Raw genomic sequence first — 19,767 nt, forward strand, 5'->3', positions numbered from 1 at the left:
GGTGGGAGTTAGGGACGGGGGTGGTAGGTGCCGGGGGGACGGAGAGAGCCAGGCCTCCCCAAGGCGTCATGGTGGTGTCAGAGACGAGGATGGAGGAAGGCCCCGGATGAGGGTGAGAGGAAGAGGAGGATGTCTGCTGCTGGCTGCGTTTTCTGTGATTAGCCTGATGGGGGCGCGGGAGAGCCGGGGAGGAGAGAGGGGGCTTCGCTGCTGTAAGGAAGGGGAGATTAGATGAAGAAGCTACAAAAGATACTAGTGTAGTTGGTCAATGAATTACATTCACCTCACTTTCTGTCACAAACACACTATCTTTTAAGCTGTTAAGACAAAAGTAAAATATGAAAACATAGCTTTTGTTTCTGTCACATGATCAGATTCCCCATTCAAAGGAATAACATACTGGCCTGGAGCTGTTTCTGAAAAGTGCTTTACAACTGGTATAATCAATACTACTCAGTTTCATTTGCTTAAGCCTTAAGGAATGCATTTATGTAACACTTAAGCCTATTTGGACTATTAACTTATACATTCAAATGTTGTCCTGTAGTTACTTGCAATGGAGCATCAGACACCTTGCACTTGATGCTCTTTTAACAAGAACACCTAATTTACAAAAACCTTCAGGTAGGAAATGATCATAATACAATAATTCAAGCATATGCTCCTCCAGCTAAATGTAATGTAAAATGGAGAGGTGAGGGTCATGACTGGCTCACCTGTTGTTCTACTCCCGGATGAACCAATGAGAGGGAGCCGTTCACGTGACATCACCGATCCAGAAACCTGAGCAGAAATATGTTTTTTTATTCTGAACTCAACCTTTTACTTAATCCTTATTCTAATCACTTGAACTATATTGCTAAATAGCCATCGTGTATTGTTGAACATGAGTGTAAATCTGTTAAGGAACAGAGCTTTATGCATTTCATTTGTGTTTGATTAAAGCACCATATCAAGCATTTTATCATAAGATCATGATACTAAATGCAACATTTAGCTTATCTGTGAGTGACAATGGACTTGAAGAAAGGTCAGAAGAGAGAGTGTGTGTTTACCTCTTCAATGGGTGTCACTCCTGCGGACCCTTACTCCTCCTGTAGTTCTCCTGGGTCAACATAAGCATACATCGATAGTTTTTCAAGCTTGCTTCCAAAAGTCTCTCTCCACATATGTTTGAAGACTGCAGATGGTGGTTTAAATCATAAAGAGTATTCCTGTTGAAACATCAAATGTATCCCAGACACACGTCCTGTTCTTTGAGCGTCTTCCTCTCTGTCTCATCTTTCACTTCCTCACTCATCAATCAGTCCTCTCCTTCACTTTTCTCAGCCTCCTCTCTCCTCTCTTTCTCTGCTGTGAGCCAACAGACAAACGCTCAAAGCAGCAGGTGCCTTCTCCATTTCTGTCTGCCCCCTTTTACTGACTCCTCACCTCTCCCTTATCAACACTCTCCCTCCTCTATTTCTCTCACCCCTTCCTCCCCAATTAAGTGAAAGTGGTGGTTATAAAGGTCCTTTTTCTTCCTTTCTCCTTTTTACCTAACTTCTCCCTAACTGCAAAAATAAATGGTGGCAGGGGCTTTCATCCCCCTTTTCATCTTCTTTCCATATTTCCCCCCCCCCCCCTTATTTTTCAGGGTGACATTAGCTTCCAGTCTCCCGCTCTCTTTCCTCTTTCATTCCCTCCGTGGTGAGTGGCAGGCAGTGAGATCGGTGACCGACAAAAGGCAACGTGAGACGATGCTAAAATATTAAAATATTCATGGATACCTGCAGTCGGGCCCCTTCATGGGCTCTGACCCCCATCCAGACCCTCCACAAACTGACACACACACTTTGATGTCTACATTTAAATTCCAGGCAATAGTGACTCAACACACACTCCTATCCACTTTGTATGACATTTAACATGCTGCTCGTCATCTCACACTTCGTCTGACACTGCTACATTTGCATGAGAGACAGGCGCACACCAAATATGCAAATAATTAGCACACATATCAACTGCCACTTACAGTAAGCAGCATTAGCATTTCATGTAACAAGACATTCAGTTTCAAAGGTGCTAAAATAGCCATTTATAACACATGTACGCAAACACACAAAAAAAGACCATTACCTTCGACCAATCACTCTTCTCGATCATACTCTTGACTAAAATATGTAGAAATAGAGCCCTCAATGATCTCAAAACAAAGACTATTTCCTAATTTTTCGCTGGATACACTAACCTGTGCATGTATAATCATACACAGACAGCATGTTTTTTAATGCTTGTAATAGTGAACAGTTATGTTCTTGGCCAGATTTCCCTTCCTGTTGAAGGAGAGTTTTAACTTGCTGCTTGCGGGTAGATATATCTCGAGTCTGAGGTAGTAGTGGGCATGCAACTGGAGAAAAGACACCTGGATCATACTGCACGAGTTGTGAGAGTTTTTAAATGGAAGTTGTTGGGGACTTGTCTCCATTTTTTTATTCTTTGGTCAATGGATAGGTGTTTCATTCAAGAAATCAAAGTTAAACAGAATGAGTAATATACTGCTACGGCATATTTGATGATCCATCTGTTGGTGAAGTATTTCTTTAAGTCTGCGATGAAAGGATGATAACTTTTGTCTGGTTTTCAGTGCCTAGCTCAAGGGCACCTCAGGAGTGGGGGTTGGAAGGGGAAGACATTTTAACTTCATATAATCCTTTTTTATTTATTTTTTTGGACCCCAACAATTCTGGGCTCTCAATAAAAACATCCTCCCCTCTGTCATGAACCTTGGAGTGACCTTCAAGAGCGCTTTTAAATTTGATAAGCAGGTCAGCTCCATAGTCAAAACCTGCTTTAAAAAAAAAAAATAAGACTATTGGCCAAGACCAAGTCGTTTTTATCTTTTAAAGACCTAGAAAGGGTGATTACTGCCTTTGTTACCTCGAGGCTGGACTAATGCAACGCTCTGTATGTGGGTGTGGGTATGGACCAGGCCTCAATTAGACGCCTGCAGCTAGTCCAGAACGCAGCTGCACGTCTTCTGACTGGTCACAAAAAGCGTGACCACTTCACCCCCATTCTTGCCTCACTACACTGGCTTCCAATTCGGTTCCGAATTGATTTTAAAATCCTTTTATTTGTTTTAAAGCACTAAATAGCCTGGCTCCTGCCTATATAGCCAAACTCCTCCAGCGCTACACCCCAGCCAGAGCTTTAAGGTCAGCTGACCAGCTGCTGCTGGTAGTGTCCAAGACCAGGCTCAAAACCCGAGGGCACCGAGACTTCGCAGCAGCTGGCCCCAGGCTCTGGAACAGTCTGCCCCTACATGGGAGGTCGGCCCAGACCCTAGGCGTTTTTAAATCCTCACTGAAGACTCACTTCTGCTCTCTGGCCTTCTAGTCAGAGCGGAGCACGACTCCTGACATTTCCCTGTGTTTTGTTTTAATATTTGCTGATGTAAATTATTGTCTTTTGTTGTTATTGTAGTAAAGTGTTTTTATTACATGTACAGCACTTTGTCTCGAACAAACATCGTTTTTAAATGTGCTCTATAAATAAAACCTGATTTGATTAATCTTCCAAACACTTTTTTGAGAAATTCAGACTTGAGTTTTTCCTTGTTCTTACAGCAAATTGAGTCCCGAGGCTTCGAGTACACAGCTTTATTTCCTGGCCGGTGGAGATGTAGCGAGCTGTATTATAAATAACTCCACTTGTTTCATCCATCTTTGTGGAGTGTAGCGCTTCTCCCTGAAGGAGACCAGATGGCCCAGACTCATCAGAGACGGCTTTAATGTTCTCTGGAAATATCCATGAAGATTAGGATGTTTCCTTCATGATTTGTTCAAAGCAGAGACGAAGCCTGATGCCAGACCTCCATTTTCAGGAAATGAATGATGAAGAAGTAAAGTTTCTGAGAAGTTAAACTTAAACTACTCCAGAGGAAAAAAGGGTTTGAAATCTCTCCACACTGGTTTGTTGGTGACATTCTGGGTAAAAGTTGTTCTATTTATTCATTTATAAGCCCATAAGGAATTCATGTTTGACATGATTGTAATGTACCCAAAAATAACAAGAAAACTGAAATTCTAAATAGACTTTATTAAAAATGTAATTTACATAGTAAATTGAATCTAATATTACAAGTCATTGTTTTGACCACCCTTATCTTTTGATTGCACTTATATGGACTTTCCTTGTAAAGTCACTTTAACTCTGTGACTCTCCTTTTGGCTTTGTGCGCTCTCTGTCTTTGGGACTCGTAGCAGCTGGAAGCCCTGTCCGCAGAGCAGCACCCATCCCGTCTTCTCCCTCCTGAAACCTCTCTCAGTGTTTCCCTGACTAACCCTGTCAGTCTCTGCTTGATCACTACATTCACTAGCTGTCTCACCTGCCTTCTCCTCACTGGTTTGACACACCAGGAGACCCGTCTCACTCTCTGCTTCAACGGCTCCTCCACCCTCAGACTCACTAGCTGTTTCCTCATTACTGAAATGTGCCGCTGTCTTTTTGAATCCTATCTGACTCCCTCTCCAAACTGAAATCTCCTGCTCAGACTCAAAGCTTGTTTTCATCTCTTTATCCCCCTCCTCCTCCTCCTCTCTCAGCTGCCCTTCCCACACTGCCAGTCCTGCAGCATCTGCAACGTGGGAGCACAGCGCCCCAATGTGGCTGATCCCGGTACTGCAGACCCTCCACAGGCAAACCCTCTGATCTGCAGAGGTGGAGACCAGGAGGCCAGGGCTCAGGAGCTTCAGGGCGGTCAGGGGGGCAGCGTGAGCCAGCGGGGAGTGGGACTGGGAGTGAAGTTCAAGATGAAGCTGGGTTGGGGGGCTCAGGGCCTCTGAAATCTGAGAGGACCCTCTGCTGCCCCCAAACTTTCTGTCTTCTGGGTAGTGCACCCTTATTGTGGACACTGTCAGCTGCCCATCATCCCCTCCGCTAGCAACCGTTACCAGGCAACCGCCCTCGTTTAGTCCCGGTTGCTCTGTCCAAACAGCCAATGAGTTGATGCCGCTCTGGTGGGCGTGGATGTGGAGGCAGGGGATTGGCTGAGTACCGGTCGATAAGAAAGAAGCATCTGTCAAATCCCACACTGCAATTCTGCCATCTGTTGCAGCGCTGAACAGCAGCCTATACCTGAGAGAGAGAGAGAGGAATACCGATATGTACCTTCAGTCATTTAGGTTAAAACTGTAGTCTTGATCTGCCAGTCACTACACTTTTCTAAAACGGTTTAAAATAATACAAATATATTAAAAGAACAATAAAGGCTCTGATTTTGATTGGTTACTATAAAGCAGGATTACATGTAACTTGTAATAAAGGTGTGGACATTCACCCAATCCAGACTCAGGAGATTCAAATAAAAAGAGAAATGAACATCTGCACACCTGTGGCCTTCTCCATCCTCCAGGCTGCAGGCAGCAACACTGAGCACACAGCGCTGGTGGTAAAACGTCTCCCACAACAAATCAATCTGATGTGAGCCTTCACTGACCGAGAACAATCTGGAAAACACAGTAAAGCAGAAGTGAGTGAGGGCACTGTCATAAGACAAATAGTGTATTACAAAATAATACAAAATGACACAAGGGTTTATAAGATTAAATCAGTTTAACACATTTTTCTCTCACATTATGTTAAATACATCTCTTTTCTAAGAGCATTTAAAAAGTTGGAAGGAAGACTTGTTACCACAACTTTAACCCTTTCTTCAAGCTAATAAGAGAGGGAAAAGTCTTTTTTCTGTGAGAGTGACCCACCTGAGTGCTCCGTCGCTGCAGGCCATAGCCAGGAGAACACCGTCTGGCTTCTCCTCCACCACCTCCACAGACATGTACCTGAAACACACAAGCCGGTGGTAAGACATAGGTAGACTAGATTTAAAAAGAAAAAGAGTATGGGGTAAATTCAGCTGATTGTTTGGCACTCAGATATTGCATCTTCTTCCTGTAAAAATCTATGCAAACTTCAAAAACATTTTTGAGGATATATACTTGTGTTGTTAGAGAAAGTAACTGATGAAAGAAATTAAGGAGGGAGAAATCAGTACGCAGACATTAGTATATAAACAAAAAAAAAGTTCAAATCTTGTGTAATTGCTTTAACATGTGTACAGAACACAACCTGCCTGGTTTCTGGGTCCATTTTCACCGTCTTGTGCCGGTTCCGCCTCTTCTCCCATTGTTCGTCCAATCGGTGACTGGCCACCTGGATCACCTGACAGGAGGGAGCCAGTCTCTGCTGGTCCCAGCCGACCGACAGCCGGTAACACTGCATCTGAGCTCTCCCCCCCGCTGACACCAGCAGGGCAGAGAGGGACTGTTTCTGGCTCTCACCCCCCGCCTCCTGACGCGTTACCGCTGTCACCGTGCGAATGCTTGAGATGTGGTCGGTGATAACTGAGAGAACTTTAATGCTGCCAGAGCGGGGCTGAATTGCAATGACGGTTAAGCTAGTGTCCTCTCCTCCCGTCACCACTATCTCCCAATGCCCTCCCTCTTTGAGTTCATCCATTCCCTCAGTTTCTGCCAAATCTCCAGGACTTTCAGTTTGATTCTCATTCTTGATTCCCCTTATCATCCCAAGTCTGCACATACATCCAATCCCCCTCCCATGGACACCCTCTCTCAGGCCCCACCCTCCGGCTTTTCCACCTATGCTCAGTGCCTCTCCTGGTGTCTGTGATGTCATGACAGCCCCCTGCTTGATGAAGACCAGAGCTCCGTATCCGGGCCACACCCCTTTGTGGGACCGCCAGAGACTCCAGGAGCGATGCCCCCCACCACAAGGCACTGCAAACAGTCTCTCTAGCCTCACGGGGTCCCAAACCACAAAGTGGACACCATGAAAGCCAATTATAGCAAACCGGGCTTCTCTTCCCTTATTCTCCGTCCTTTCTTCCTCAGGTCTAAAGCTCTCTTCGTCCTCTGCCTCTTCCACAGGAATGTCGGGTTCAAGAATCAGAATCCTCTCCAGCCACTCCATGCCCTTGCAGGCCCGCTGGACTCGGAGAACCTGCAGCTGAAGTCCATCTTTGTTCTCAACACTCTTTTCTTCAGGTTTTTCTGGTGGTGTTGGATTCACTCTGAAGACCCTCACACAGCCGTCCCTGCCCGTGCTGTAGAGCAGCCCCTGGTACTCACACACTGAAGTTACACCCTGTTTCCCATGCACCCCAAACCGGCAGCTTAGTGGGTGAAGTGTTGGGTGTCTGTCCTCCACCATTTCAGTTTTTATGTCTCCACCGCTTCCATTTCCCTCCACTTCAACCCCTTCACCATCTGTTGGTTTCCTCCCTGTCTGCGAACTTTCAGCAATTATTTTTCCATCTCTCATGTTTCGCTCCTGCTTTCCTCCTTCCTGAAACAAAAGCAGGGACCCTCTCCTGTCCCCACACACCCACAGCAACCCCTGTGACGAGGAGTGGAGGCACACTGCAGCTGTCAGCCAGCGTTTGGCACAGGAGGGAAGGAGGAAGGGAGGAAGGGGTTTCACACTGAGAGCCAAGGGAGGGTTCTCATCTAATTCTACCTTTATACACCAGCGAGAGACAAATCCTTCAGCACCTGATGCTAACAAATACATTTGTTCTTTTGCCTCATGCCAAATAAGGCTATGGATCTTCCCTGAGCCGCCTGTAAGGAGAATCCCACACTGAGGATGAGAGATGGGGAAGACATGTATGGATCCGCTGAGGTTTGCAACAGCACACAAGTTAACTTTTGCTGGTGAGTTTTTCTCACTGACAGTTGTTGTTTCCATCACACAATACGATTGAAAGTCAGTAGTCCCCTGCCATACCATCTCCCACTGCCCGTCGCTGTATTGGTAAACTGTTCCGTGGTCTGTGCAAACCACAAACTTGCTCTCACTCCATGGTGCATTTGTATCCTCTTCCCCTGCTATACAGACCGCTTTAGGCAAGCCTTGACCGGTAAATCTCAGGTCTGTTAGCTTCTCTGTCGCTGCCTCCTCCGTCGTATCCATCCCCTCCTCGCTCCCTTCCACCCTCCACAACCTCACCCCTCCATCTGCCCCCCCTGTAGCAACCCATCTCTCTCCATCTGCTCTTCCCTCACTGATTGCGAGTGCACGAACCCCGCCTGCTTTGTGTCCCTTCAACGTCCGAGCCACCTTGCCCTCTCCAGCCCAGTCCCACACTAAACAGGCCCCATCTTCACCGGCACTGAACACATTTCCTGGGGAGAGACGCACGGAGAATACCCTCGCCTGGTGTCCGTATAGGACTCTTAAACACGACGGGTTCAAGTCCCCACACTTCCCCCCAGGTCCTCCTAAAGCACCTACACCCCAAACCCTTACACTGCGGTCGTCAGAAGCTGAGGCCAGCCATCCTTTCTCCTGGAGGTAAGAGATGCTGAAGATGACCCCGCTGTGGCCTAACAGACGTCTCTCCACTGGAGCTTTGTGCTTTGAGTTGCTACTTTCATCTCCTCCTGCTCCAGGCTTCCAGAGGACAAGTTGGTTGAAAACAGTCCCTCCCACTAAGATGGTATCATCCCAGGATTCATGTACAAGAAGGAGGGCAGAGTACAGAAGACAGCCCTCCAGACAGGAGCGCTGAAGTAGGGCATTTCCTGTCCTGATGTCCAGGAGAAGCGCACTATTGTGGGCTACAGCCACACCGAGCAGGGAGTGTTTGTCTCCGGAGAGCCACCGGACGTCCAGGGCCCAGTCCTGGAGCTCCATGAGGGGACCCAGAATCTCCAAACGCAGATGTTCCCCATCCTGGAGATCCACATGGAGCCTCACCAACCTCACAGCCTTGCCTCCAAACACCACAATGTCATAGAAGTTGGGTCCCAAGATGGAGCTCCGTTCTGGGGATTCACAGAGGAGAGGAGATTTAATGGGTGAATGAACAGAAAAACATAAAAAAAAAGTAAGTGAGATTAAACTCTTGCCAAGACTGCCATTATTGTATACATCCTGGGAGAAGGGAAACATAGAACATAATCACTAAGTGCAACAGAGGAAATGTAATATAACAGTGACTTATAAACATTGCCTCATCTATCTTCTTACCAGCCGCAAGACTCCTAGGTCTTATTCCGTGGATTCTGTAGTTTTGGAGCACACTCAGTGAGGCACAGGCTTTTGGACGATGTTTGAGACTGTACACCGTCAAGACTGGACCCTCACCTGTCAGGAAAGGGTAACGGAAGATTTGGTTAGTGCATCGTGGGATCCTTCATGGTGTTCAGACTTCTTTTAAAAATAGACACACACACAGCCCCCTTAGAAAGCATTAGCGCAATTTCTACTAATGCATTTATAGTTTGACCTAAAGAAATATACATAATAATCATAATGCACATACGAGTATATGGGAAACCCAATGATATTTCCCTTTTGTACTGCATTTATATACAACACTTGTACATCGATAGTGCTTCCTACCCGTCAGAAGAAATGCATCCTGAAGAAACTCCAGAGCTGTGACTGGAGCTACCAAGGCTGCTGTCTCCATCTCTAAATGGTTAATAACTTTCACGAAGACACATTACCAATGGTTCCTGAAAGATTCAAAGTTACAACACACTTATTAAAGACGATAGCATCCGAAAAGATTGCAAGCAAGCAGCGGGTTCCGCAGGCCTCTTAAATATTCAAATGTTTAAAAGTCTACGTTGAGAACAGTTGTCATTAGCTTTTCAGTTAGCAAAACAAGCTAACAGCATGAGTACTTCTCATGTTGTTTGTTAAGTGCAAACCTAGAAATGTATCTTTGCTAGGTCGATATTAATACCGCTACATGATTTACTTATAAAGAGGACCAAACGCCTGAAAAATTTTGATTCAAATATGCATTAAAACATCTTTATTTGCCTTCTCCGTCAGCAATCCAGTACCCATGCGTTTCTGAACTGTCTTCCGTGCCGCATCTAAACCAATCAAGCAAGGCTAATGGCTTCCTGGACTCTGATTGGTTAGAAAGATGTACGATGTATTTGTATTGGAGAAAGCAACCCATGTGACCGACTGTCATTGAGTTGTGCTACCTTTAGGTGTCTTCTGGAGAAAAATAAAGTTGTTCAGTAGGCTATTTGTGGGGTATTAATTATTTAAATATAACGGGTAGGATATTATTTATTTATTTTCTGATAATTTAATGATTACCATTATCAGAACAAAATTATATTTAAGTAAGATTGTAACTGTAAATACTTCATAAATATGATAACTATTCATACCACAACAATGCAAAACAATTGTGCAGGCAAACAGCAATTCACAGGAACATCTTAGGAGGTCATGTGAGTTAGCTTAATTCTCTTTTACAGATATTGGCTATTTCTATGTCAACAATTCATAGAGTTATTGCAAGTGACATACACAGTGATTACCGAGTGGAAATTGAACGCGTCAGGAGGCAGTGGTTTCTGTAGCAGTGCAGCTAACTTCAGCGTCAGCCATGCCTGGGAAATGTAAATTTCAAGACTCCTGGCTCTCTAGGGAAATGTACAAGGACTGGCTGGTTAAGGAAGTCCAGGACATTCACTTCGCCCGGTGTAGGGCGTGTTGTAAATCAATCAAACTTCAGACCATGGGCGAGGCTGCTCTCACCAGCCATGCAGCGGGAGCTGGCCACAAAGCAGCAGTCCGCAAGCTAGTGGAAGGTACAGTAGCTTAGCCTCAATTATATCAAGGGAAACTGCCATGAAACGCGTTTAAATATATGCATGTGTTTAATACTGACCCTCCCTGTTTGTCCAGCCTCTTTAATATTGGGTTGTGGTGCTGCAGTTTTGTTTTTGGTGGTGGGTGTGTGTATTTGGCTGCAACAGCTGTATAGACGTGAGAGTTAAAACATCTGTCTCAGGTCATTAACCACAGCTTTCCCATCGGTCATGAATTATGAGAATGCAATGCATGCATACGATTTTTGGATGACAACAATATAACCTCGTATGGTTGTCATAAACTTCCTCTTACGTTTTAAGATGTTCAATTAAAACAATATTGCAGTGGAGATGAGGAACAGCTGTAGTTGAACATCTGCATCCTGCTGAAGTGTCCTAGTCTAGAGCAGGTGCTACGCCATGGAGAACAATTGCCTAAAGCTCGCACTGTTTTAAATGTAAAAATAATAAAAGTAATACTAGAGTGAAGTAAAAACAGTATTTTGTCATAATTTAAATTTAAGGTTAACCTATATTTATTACCCCATTATTTTGTGATTTTCCATTATTATGAAGTTACACAAACCTGGTGTAACATTAACTTTAATTTGTTCCTGAGTTTATGTTGAGCCTGCTAGTTCTCATTATAAAATGTTTCAGTGTTAAACTAACTAACGTTGATCCGAGTTTCAAACCATGGGCGTTGGGTCCTTGTTAAATGAGGTGTGGGAACCCTGTCCTTATGCTTTTTACAGCACTATTTTTTTACTGTCTTTAATGACATGATGCTGCAGTATCAAGCCCATTCCATCCTGATGAAATAAACCTAGAAAAAAATCTGGATTGTAACATTTCAACGTTATATTTGTAATTATCTTTACAGAACAGTAAGCTTATTTTCTACTATTACAAATACTAAAAAAGGAGTGCAGTCATGATGCTGTAAGGCGCTTTGGACTAGATATGTGTGTTAGTCTGTAAATGAGCTTGTGTAGATGTGATGTACCTGCCTTAACCAGAGGGAGGCGCTCTCTACTTGTTTCTCTGAGACACTAACATTCAGTGCCTCCCATTCTGTCTGTCTCTTTTTCCAATTAGGAGGCAATGTGATGCTGATCAATGCTGCTGGGCAGATAAATGGCAGCGTGAATCAGGTAAATCTTTCAAGTGATTGTTTGGTTAGAGTTAAATGTCTAGTTATAAAGAACATTCAAATGAACCTGGAGCAGCTCATATCAATGCACAACTGACTCATAAAATGTTCCAGCAGCGGGAAGTAATACCTTAAAACACACTTTGTTCTCTCCGCCTCAGACTGAAGACAGCAAGGAGCAAGTGGCCATCTGCGTCCAGCGGGACGCCTTGGACAGAATACCAGGCAGCGACTGGGCCGATCAGCACCACAGCCCCACTACAAACTCCACCTCCCACAAGGCTGAGCTGCAGGATGCCACATTTCCAGCTGCCTACTTCACAGCACCAGGTACACAGATACATAGATACATCTCTGCCAGCTGCCACACTCTTTTGAATTATTATGTTAATTACATTCCAATATTAACAAGAATATTACTCTTTGCTGAGAAGTATCACATACAAAACACTTAATGATTACCTAAAGCTTGATAGGATTGTTTGGGATAACATCACAGAGGAGGATGGAGTGTCTTTTACCCCCCTGCATTAAGGTTTTATTTTTTTACTAAATGACAATGAAGTTGAATCAAAACTCATTTAAATATACAATGTTTTTTATTTTTTTGTGGCTGGATTTAATTTGAAGGCAGGGGTCTATTAGTTTACAATTACTGTTTAAAAACAGACACTGTTGTAAATCCCCCTGCCTTTTTTGGTCTTGTGGGAGGCGGGGCTTAGCCTCCACCTACCAGGGCACACCTGATCCCATTTAAGGCCTGTAATCAGCCCTGCTCATTCTCTCCCGTGTCTGTAGCAGCAAGCTGACCTCATGTGCTCTCTTCACAAGCTGAATATATCGATACATTATTTGAGTAAGTTGTGATTATGTTTATTGATGGCTTATCCTAATCCTTATCCTGCGAAAAGCAATATTTGTTGTAACAGAGTGTTGTAGCCCTTCCTGATTTCCATTTGTGTTTTATGTTCTGGCCTAAATTCATCACCACCATCATGTAGATCAACTGTCAACTGCATGTGAAGAGAATAAATGGTTGAACTGCTCTCATCGTGGGTCCTCATACTTTGACCAGTATGCCAATGCGGAGGCACTTCAGGCAACCCTCCCTAAAATGAGTCTAGTTTTTACAGACACATTTCCGACTATTCATGCCACAAATAAAGACACCTAGCCATGCTGTAGTATAGAACAAATGGTTTGCCTATCAGGTTCTCCTTGACATCTTTCATTGACGTCATGATTTTTTCATCAAGGTGAAGGAAAGATTTCAAGGAGAATTAATTCGGAGTCAGTTAGGACGATACTAAAAGTAGCCCCTGGTTCTTGCATCACATTTTTCTCAGCCCTGTTTTAAACTTTCTGCGGTGTAAACCGCTAATAAGAAACCAGTTGTGCATTGATTGAAACAGCTACATGCATTTCATATTGTGAAGTAATCAACACATATCTTTCACCTCTGACTTGGCAGGCACCTCCCGGCTCATCAGCCAGCGTCTCCTCCCGAAAGGCGGCAAGGGGGGGGAAGAGACCCGCCGCTCGACTCAGCAGGACCCCGCAGATATGTCCCGACAGGAGCACCAGCAGAGGGCCGAGGCTCTGGAGCAGCAGCAGCAGATGAAGATCCTGGAGTGGCAGAACAGGATGAAGGTGCTGGCGTGGGAGCAGGAGCTGGTGAGGGAGAGGAGGAGAGCAGCGCGGCAGGAGGAGAAGGCCTTCAGGATGAAGAAGGCGTACTACAAAGCCAAGCTAAAGAGGATGGGAGAGGACGTTCCGCCATCTTCCTCCAGCAGCAGCGACGAAGAGGAGAAAACTTCTAATCAGACAGGATGAACGGATTCTATTTCTTATCAGCGCTTGTTTCATTATTGAATGCTTTTGTGTATATGCCATGAAACTGTTGCTACTTTTATACATGTATTATAAGAGGACTTTTAGTTGCTTTAAATCAGCAGTTCTTACTGTACACAAATACTTCTTTTGATTTTTCTGAGATAAACTGAACTAGTTGAGTACACTTCGTTTAATCTCAAAGTGAAAATCAGGTTCTAGTAGACCAATGGAAAACATGTAAATGGTATCATATTTTGCACATCTTTTTGAAAGGCTTCTTACATTGGTAAATATTTAAAAGATACCATGATCCTGTTTTGTTTTATAATCATTCATCACCATGTGTCTTAAGTATTTAACATTTTGAGATGTCCATTGATGTTAAAGGTTGAGGGTGATTGTAAAGAGCATTAAAAAATGTATTAAGATGAAATCTAATCACGGCAGATGTACACATTTAATGTTATTCCTAAATGGACAACACTTCTTCATGATTTTACATGCATGGTGTCTTTTGCATGTTCAAATAAGTAACTTTTTGTTGGCCATGTAAATAAATAATATAATTTGAGTTTTGACAGGGGAAGGCTAGCTGTTCGTGTTATGCTAAGATAAGCTAATTGCCTCTTGGCTTTAATGCAGAAAAATATGTATTTGATCAAACTCACAAAACAAATATACATATTTAATATAAATACAAAATATCCCTTTAAATTGTCACCCGTCTGTGTATGTCAAAGGTATAAGCATGTTTCAGATACCTGCCAATGAGTCATACTATTACAAATCTGACCTTTAAGTGGTCCTATAACCCTGAGTACAGGTTATATTCTGTCTCAGCTGGGGGCTTCTGTTTTCACCAGGCATCATGGTGGCAGCTGAACATCTCTGACTCCTCTGGATGTGACAGGACGCTCTGAGAGTCGAAACAGGACAGAGCGCCTTGTGGAAAACCGTCTCATGAATAAGGAAACCACACACACTCACCCAGAATAAATATGAACAGCCGTGTAGGAATAAGTCATTTTTTTTAATATCCAACATTTCTCTTGTTTCCGCGGTAACAGGGGAACAGCTGTTTCCATGCCGCCGTCCCCTTGCCGACGGCGGGATAGAAGGCATCCCATAATGAACACACGAGAAAACAAAGACAATCTCCCATCCCTCCTCCTCCCCTCACCAACAATCTCTCACTGTGTCCGTCATTTGTCCACTTTTGCTTAAGCAGAGCACATCTCAACGTTTCAGGAACGCCTTAGTTTCCTCTCACTCTCAGAACCAGATTAACCTGAAGCTGGAGTTTTCTGTTAATTGACTGCTGTGTATAAAAGCATTAATATGACTGGTTAATGATTTGATTTTGTGCATATAAATCTTCAGTCTTGGATCTAGAACAGGAAGGTTAGTTTGAACCATATCTGCACTATATACACCCAGAGTTCGCCTGTTAGTTTGGATATGTTGAAATTGTGTCTAGGGAGGATAAATGCACCAATATAGGGTTGAAATTCAAACTTCTTTGCTCAAATATAAACCAAATCCAGTGTCCTGCATGAAAGAGACACTTTTCCTGCTCTTTTCTTATCATTTGTCTTTGAATTTGTTGCATTGAGACTGAGAAACCGAAAAAAGGGAGCATTTGGATGGAAAAAAATCACATACTTAAAAAAAACAAAAAAACAATCCCATACAAAATGGCAACATAAATAATCAATACAGTGTCAATAAATTATTGATAAATAAAATAAATCTCATGTCTGTACAAGTTAAAGGTATTGTCAGTTGAAGATAATGAATGGATCTGTGAAGAAAAATAAATAAATGAATGGAACAGATGAATGAAACGAGTGAGTAGGAATCCAAGTCTCCACCTTAAACAGAATAGTGGGTGGTGTTCGTGTTCTGGAGCATTTTTTGGCAATACTACTTTACAAATATGCTGGCTTGTCATCTTCCAGGGACATGGGAAGACAGAGCAGGGAGATATTCATTTGTGAGGTGTGTGTGTTTTTCCAGAATTTTCTTTTCAATAATTGTTTCTCTGCGATGAGTAACGTCCACGCCCTCGTCCCTGCAGCTACATTTTGCAGTTTCTGACCCAATTTGTTCCATCCTCGGGTTTTGTACCTCATGATTTATTATTGCGCTCTACCTACTAGGGTTGCTTAAATGTCACAGTGCTCTCTGCTCGAGGACAACACATTTTGGCAACACAAAAACCTCATCTTTTTGAGACACTGCATTTTCCATTGACAACAGAAAACACAGAGTTATGTCAGCTTCACTCCCTTCATCCTTCTGAAGACTGCCTGTCTGTCTCCATTGCTTCTAAATGCCTGTGTGTTGTTACCTGAAGGCCTGAACTCAGCTGAGAGAGAGGAGCAGCTGCTGATGGAAAGAGCTGGCACTCAAACCCACTTAGAGGCTTTTAGCGCTGACACACCTGACATCTCCTCTCCTCAGCAGACCGCTACGGTGCTGCAGAAGCGAAGCCAAATCTTGCAAGAGACCTCATCTCTTCCTAAACAATGAGAGGAAATGTGTATGAATGTGTTCTGGTTTGAACCTCTCCATCAATGACAGCTTGTTAGCAAAGTAAGGAAGTGCCTCGAATATAAATAATTCATTTCCTAGCAACTGTCTTCAGCCAAGGAACAAAACCTGGCAGGGGATCTATGTGTTACAGACACGAGCTGATGCAAGCTGGATATGTAATGCAGGTCTAATTTGTGAATTCCAAATAAAATATGGTAGCACACTAAGATTAATGACAGCAAATCAAAATCCTGCAAACAGTCGGTAATGTTTTGGCGCAGATCTAGAGGCCTTTTTAAAACAGTTTTTTTTCAATTTGGACTTGTTTTCATGGCACAGTCATTGAAAAAACAACAAAAATACCCGAAAAACAAAAATGAGAATTACGCATAGAGCTTTCACACCCTGCACAGGTCATTTTCATCCCAGGAAATTGAAGAACGAGGATGTGAAGTTCTGATTTTGAGTGTGTCCCTTTGGCTTGGATTTCTGCAGAACAGAAGAAGCTTTCAAAAGTGAGTCTCCTGGATGCTGCCAGAGACATTTCACTGCTCCTGTGGCTTCTCTTGAGGCAGGTTTGAGTCGTGATGCATCAGAGAGGGAAATACCTTGAGGGTCTTTAAATGGTTGTTGCATGACACACAGAAGCAGACAAATGTCTTCCTTCACCCGTCAGCACCAGACACAGATGAGCACAGATGGGCGACAAGGGCACATTCATGAACAATGGATCACAAAACAGCGCAGTCTCCTGAATGAGACGATACTTTGACATTCGTGACTGAGCTTTACTAAATGATCCCCCAACTCTGAACCTTCCTGTGGTGCTTTAGCTAAACGTTGGCCATCTTTCTCTTCACAATCATCTTCCATCAAATCTCTTCTCCTATATAATCCTTCCTCTATATACAATCAGTTCTTGTTGCTTTGATATTTTCCCTTCAACCTCATGTGGCGGTTTTTTGATAATCTCATGGTATAATATTGCCGGACCCCTGCTGTTGCTTTACAGAGTTGATAAATGTGAGGAAATGTTTCTGAGGAAAACTGTTTCCAAGGAGAGATTTTGGGATTTTTTTTTTCTTTGAAGGGGAAATGTCTCCCTCAGCAACGTACAAGACTGCAAACGCACCGACCTCACTCACAACCTCACACGGACACAATCATAAAAAAAAAAGAAAAAAAAAAGAGAAAACATCACAAGAGATTTTCTTCTTCATCTCCAATGAAAAAGATACAAAATGTATAAAAATGTTATTTACAGTCTTTTCTTTTTTTCTTCTTGCGGACACATGTTGTCCGGATCACGCTGAATTTTTCGTTTGAAATCTGAGGATTTTGTGTTTATCTTGAACAGTTTGTAGGTAGTAGAGGTGGTTGACTCAACGTCCAAATAAACGTCATAGCTCGTTGAAGGCGGTGGGACTTGAAAAACTTAATTTATACAGTACAAACCGCGCAAGAGCATCCTCCTTAACCTCATCGACGCTCTCCCTGTCGTATTTTCTGACAAACTCAGTGTCTCCTCTGTCCCGAGTGTTTCTAGTCTTAGATTCCTCAGAGTGCTCCAGTGGTTCCGGACGATCCGTGACCTCTGAACCTCGTGTTCCAAACACCGCCTCAATGAATAAAGGGACATGTAGGCTGTCATCAAGACTGTCCTTCACTTCTGTTGGCTCTGAGGAAAGAGAACAAAAATAAGTCTTTAAAATCCTCTCAATTGATGCTAATTCCACTTACACATAGTGATGACAAAATACAGTAAGTACAGAAGCAACATGTAAATGAGCTGTTAGAGGCAGAACCAGTAGAGTGGAAGGCTGCAGGAAAGAATAGCCACATATGATGTTTACAGAGGATCAGGGGAGAGGGGGGGATTCATTAACACAGCAGGACTTACTCTGAGTCAGGGGAGACTTCAGATATGCTGTGGGAGGTTGCTGATTGGGGCGGGGAGGGGGAGGGTCCATGGGCAGAGCCATTAGGCCCAGGGTTAGAGGGGGGAGGAGTGAGGACGGTGGAGCTGAAGGAGGCCAGGATAGAGGACAGGATGTCCAGGTGTTCGCAAGATGGTTGTCTCCCCAGAGCGTTGGGATTTGAACCTGCGCCCTGTGGGACAGTCTGACCGGTGTACCTACATGGGGGGGCGGAGTCCAGCCGTCCTCTGACGTGAGGCGGGAGCTGGTCCTGCGGGGGCTCCTCAGAGATGGGGGGAGGAGGGGAGGACGAGGGAGGCTGGTCGGGGTGCGCAGGCTGGCGGGGGGGCAGAGTGCGCAGCCACTCCCGACACGGCTGGGCCCCGCCCCCGTTTGGCTCCAGCTGTTCCCTCGACCTGCTGCTCATCAACGCCCCCCCGAGGTGCTCCCGGGACGAGGCCTGCCGCCGAGTCAGCGAGTTCAGATGGGACCTCGACCCGCTGAGGAATCCCTCCATCCCCCCCGCTCCCCCGTTCCCACTCAAGTCCTCCCTGGAGGCGTGCACGCTGCCTGTGTGCTGGAGGTCCAGTCTGTCCCTGGACCCCGACAGGTTCTCCCTGGATGAGGAGACCCGCTGATGCTCCAGCCCCAGGCCCCCCAGCCCTGCTCCCTGCCCCAGCTCTCTCCGCCGGGGTAGGAGGTCCAGGTTGTCCCTGGAACCCCGGGAGTCCAGTCGGTCTCTGGACCCGCCCACCGCCTGCCTCCCCAGGGTGTCCCTAGACAGCTGCCTCCGGGACAGCGAGTCCAGCTGTTCCCTGGAGGAGTAGCGGGAGCCCGGTTGAGAGAGAGAACCTGAACCTCCACCTGCACCGGTGGCAGAGTACATGCGACCGTACGAGGCTGCAGGGACCCCCCGGTGGCCCAGAGTGGAGGTCCGGTACCAGTTCAGATCACTGGGGGCCCGGCCTATTGAGGAGAGACCCTGGAGTGCCGGGGGGCAGCCGATACGATTCTTCAGGATACCTGAGACAAGAAAATAGGAACGTGAGAACATTAGACGGGGACACAGAGCAAAGAGAGTCAAATGTGTCGAGGGATACAGAAAGATGAACAGAAAAAGAGCACAAAAGAAGGAGTCAGTGATTGGTCAGGTTTTTTAAAGTTAAATTCACACACTTTTAGGTTCTTAAACCTTATAATATCAAAATTGTTATTTTGAATACAATTTAAAAGATAGAGTTACAAAAGTCCTTTATACCCACAACAAGCAATCTATATTATATATATCATATATACTGAGATTTACATTTCGTAATCAAGCAAATTCCTAACCTTAAAAACAAAAGTTTTAAAACGTAAGTCACAGGAGGAAAGCTTGTGTTTGTGTGTATCAGGCTTGAAATAGGTTTACTAAAATAGCACCCATGCTCCCAGGCTGCCATCTTTCTCTCTCACTCCCTCTCAGTGTGTCATTGCATGTTCCCATTTTATATGTATGTATTCTAAATATAAAAACTGTCCTGTACACATACAAGTGCCAGCCATAATTTCAGGGACAGATTTAGACCTAACATAGCCAGAGGGTTATTTAAGTCCTCCTTTATGCATCAGGGTCAGGTCATCTGATTGCAGTCCTGTATTGCGTTAAGTGTGTGAAAAACGTGCCCATTATGTGCACATGAGTTGGTCAAAGTGAAAATCA

The 19,767-nt window shown here is 44.4% G+C and overlaps 3 protein-coding genes and 1 long non-coding RNA gene across 4 annotated transcripts in view; 1 reads left to right on the forward strand and 3 right to left on the reverse strand.

Annotated features, from left to right (window-relative positions):
- Window positions 1-45: 45 nt before the first annotated feature.
- LOC104941316 (uncharacterized) lies at window positions 46-1,514 on the reverse strand. The gene is made up of 3 exons (XR_797886.1): window positions 1,056-1,514; window positions 717-783; window positions 46-207 (listed from the first exon to the last, which is right to left on the reverse strand). It is a non-coding gene; the product is annotated as an uncharacterized lncRNA (long non-coding RNA).
- A 2,552-nt stretch (window positions 1,515-4,066) lies between these two features.
- wdr6 (WD repeat domain 6) lies at window positions 4,067-9,909 on the reverse strand. Its single transcript, XM_010766404.1, has 7 exons — window positions 9,835-9,909; window positions 9,406-9,521; window positions 9,031-9,147; window positions 6,113-8,825; window positions 5,745-5,822; window positions 5,373-5,489; window positions 4,067-5,118 (listed from the first exon to the last, which is right to left on the reverse strand). Exons 2-7 carry the CDS (start codon window positions 9,473-9,475, stop codon window positions 4,161-4,163), a joined length of 4,053 nt encoding a protein of 1,350 aa, XP_010764706.1. The 5' UTR covers window positions 9,476-9,521; window positions 9,835-9,909; the 3' UTR covers window positions 4,067-4,160.
- Window positions 9,910-10,309: 400 nt separating this feature from the next.
- fsbp (fibrinogen silencer binding protein) lies at window positions 10,310-17,820 on the forward strand. Its single transcript, XM_010766405.1, has 4 exons — window positions 10,310-10,625; window positions 11,727-11,782; window positions 11,943-12,111; window positions 13,253-17,820. The coding sequence occupies exons 1-4, from the start codon at window positions 10,421-10,423 to the stop codon at window positions 13,612-13,614; spliced, it is 792 nt and encodes a 263-aa protein (XP_010764707.1). The 5' UTR covers window positions 10,310-10,420; the 3' UTR covers window positions 13,615-17,820.
- The window catches only part of celsr3 (cadherin, EGF LAG seven-pass G-type receptor 3), a 97,185-nt gene continuing 95,166 nt past the window's right edge, over window positions 17,749-19,767 (reverse strand). The window contains exons 30-31 of the mRNA XM_010766413.1: window positions 18,050-19,088; window positions 17,749-17,827 (exon numbers count right to left, since the gene is read on the reverse strand). Of these exons, the coding sequence (XP_010764715.1) occupies window positions 17,800-17,827; window positions 18,050-19,088 (1,067 nt within the window). The 3' untranslated portion in view covers window positions 17,749-17,799. The remainder of the gene's footprint in view (window positions 17,828-18,049; window positions 19,089-19,767) is intronic.

Source organism: Notothenia coriiceps, unplaced genomic scaffold, assembly GCF_000735185.1.
Source record: "Notothenia coriiceps isolate Sejong01 unplaced genomic scaffold, NC01 NC01_scaffold00003313, whole genome shotgun sequence".
NCBI lineage: Eukaryota > Metazoa > Chordata > Actinopteri > Perciformes > Nototheniidae > Notothenia > Notothenia coriiceps.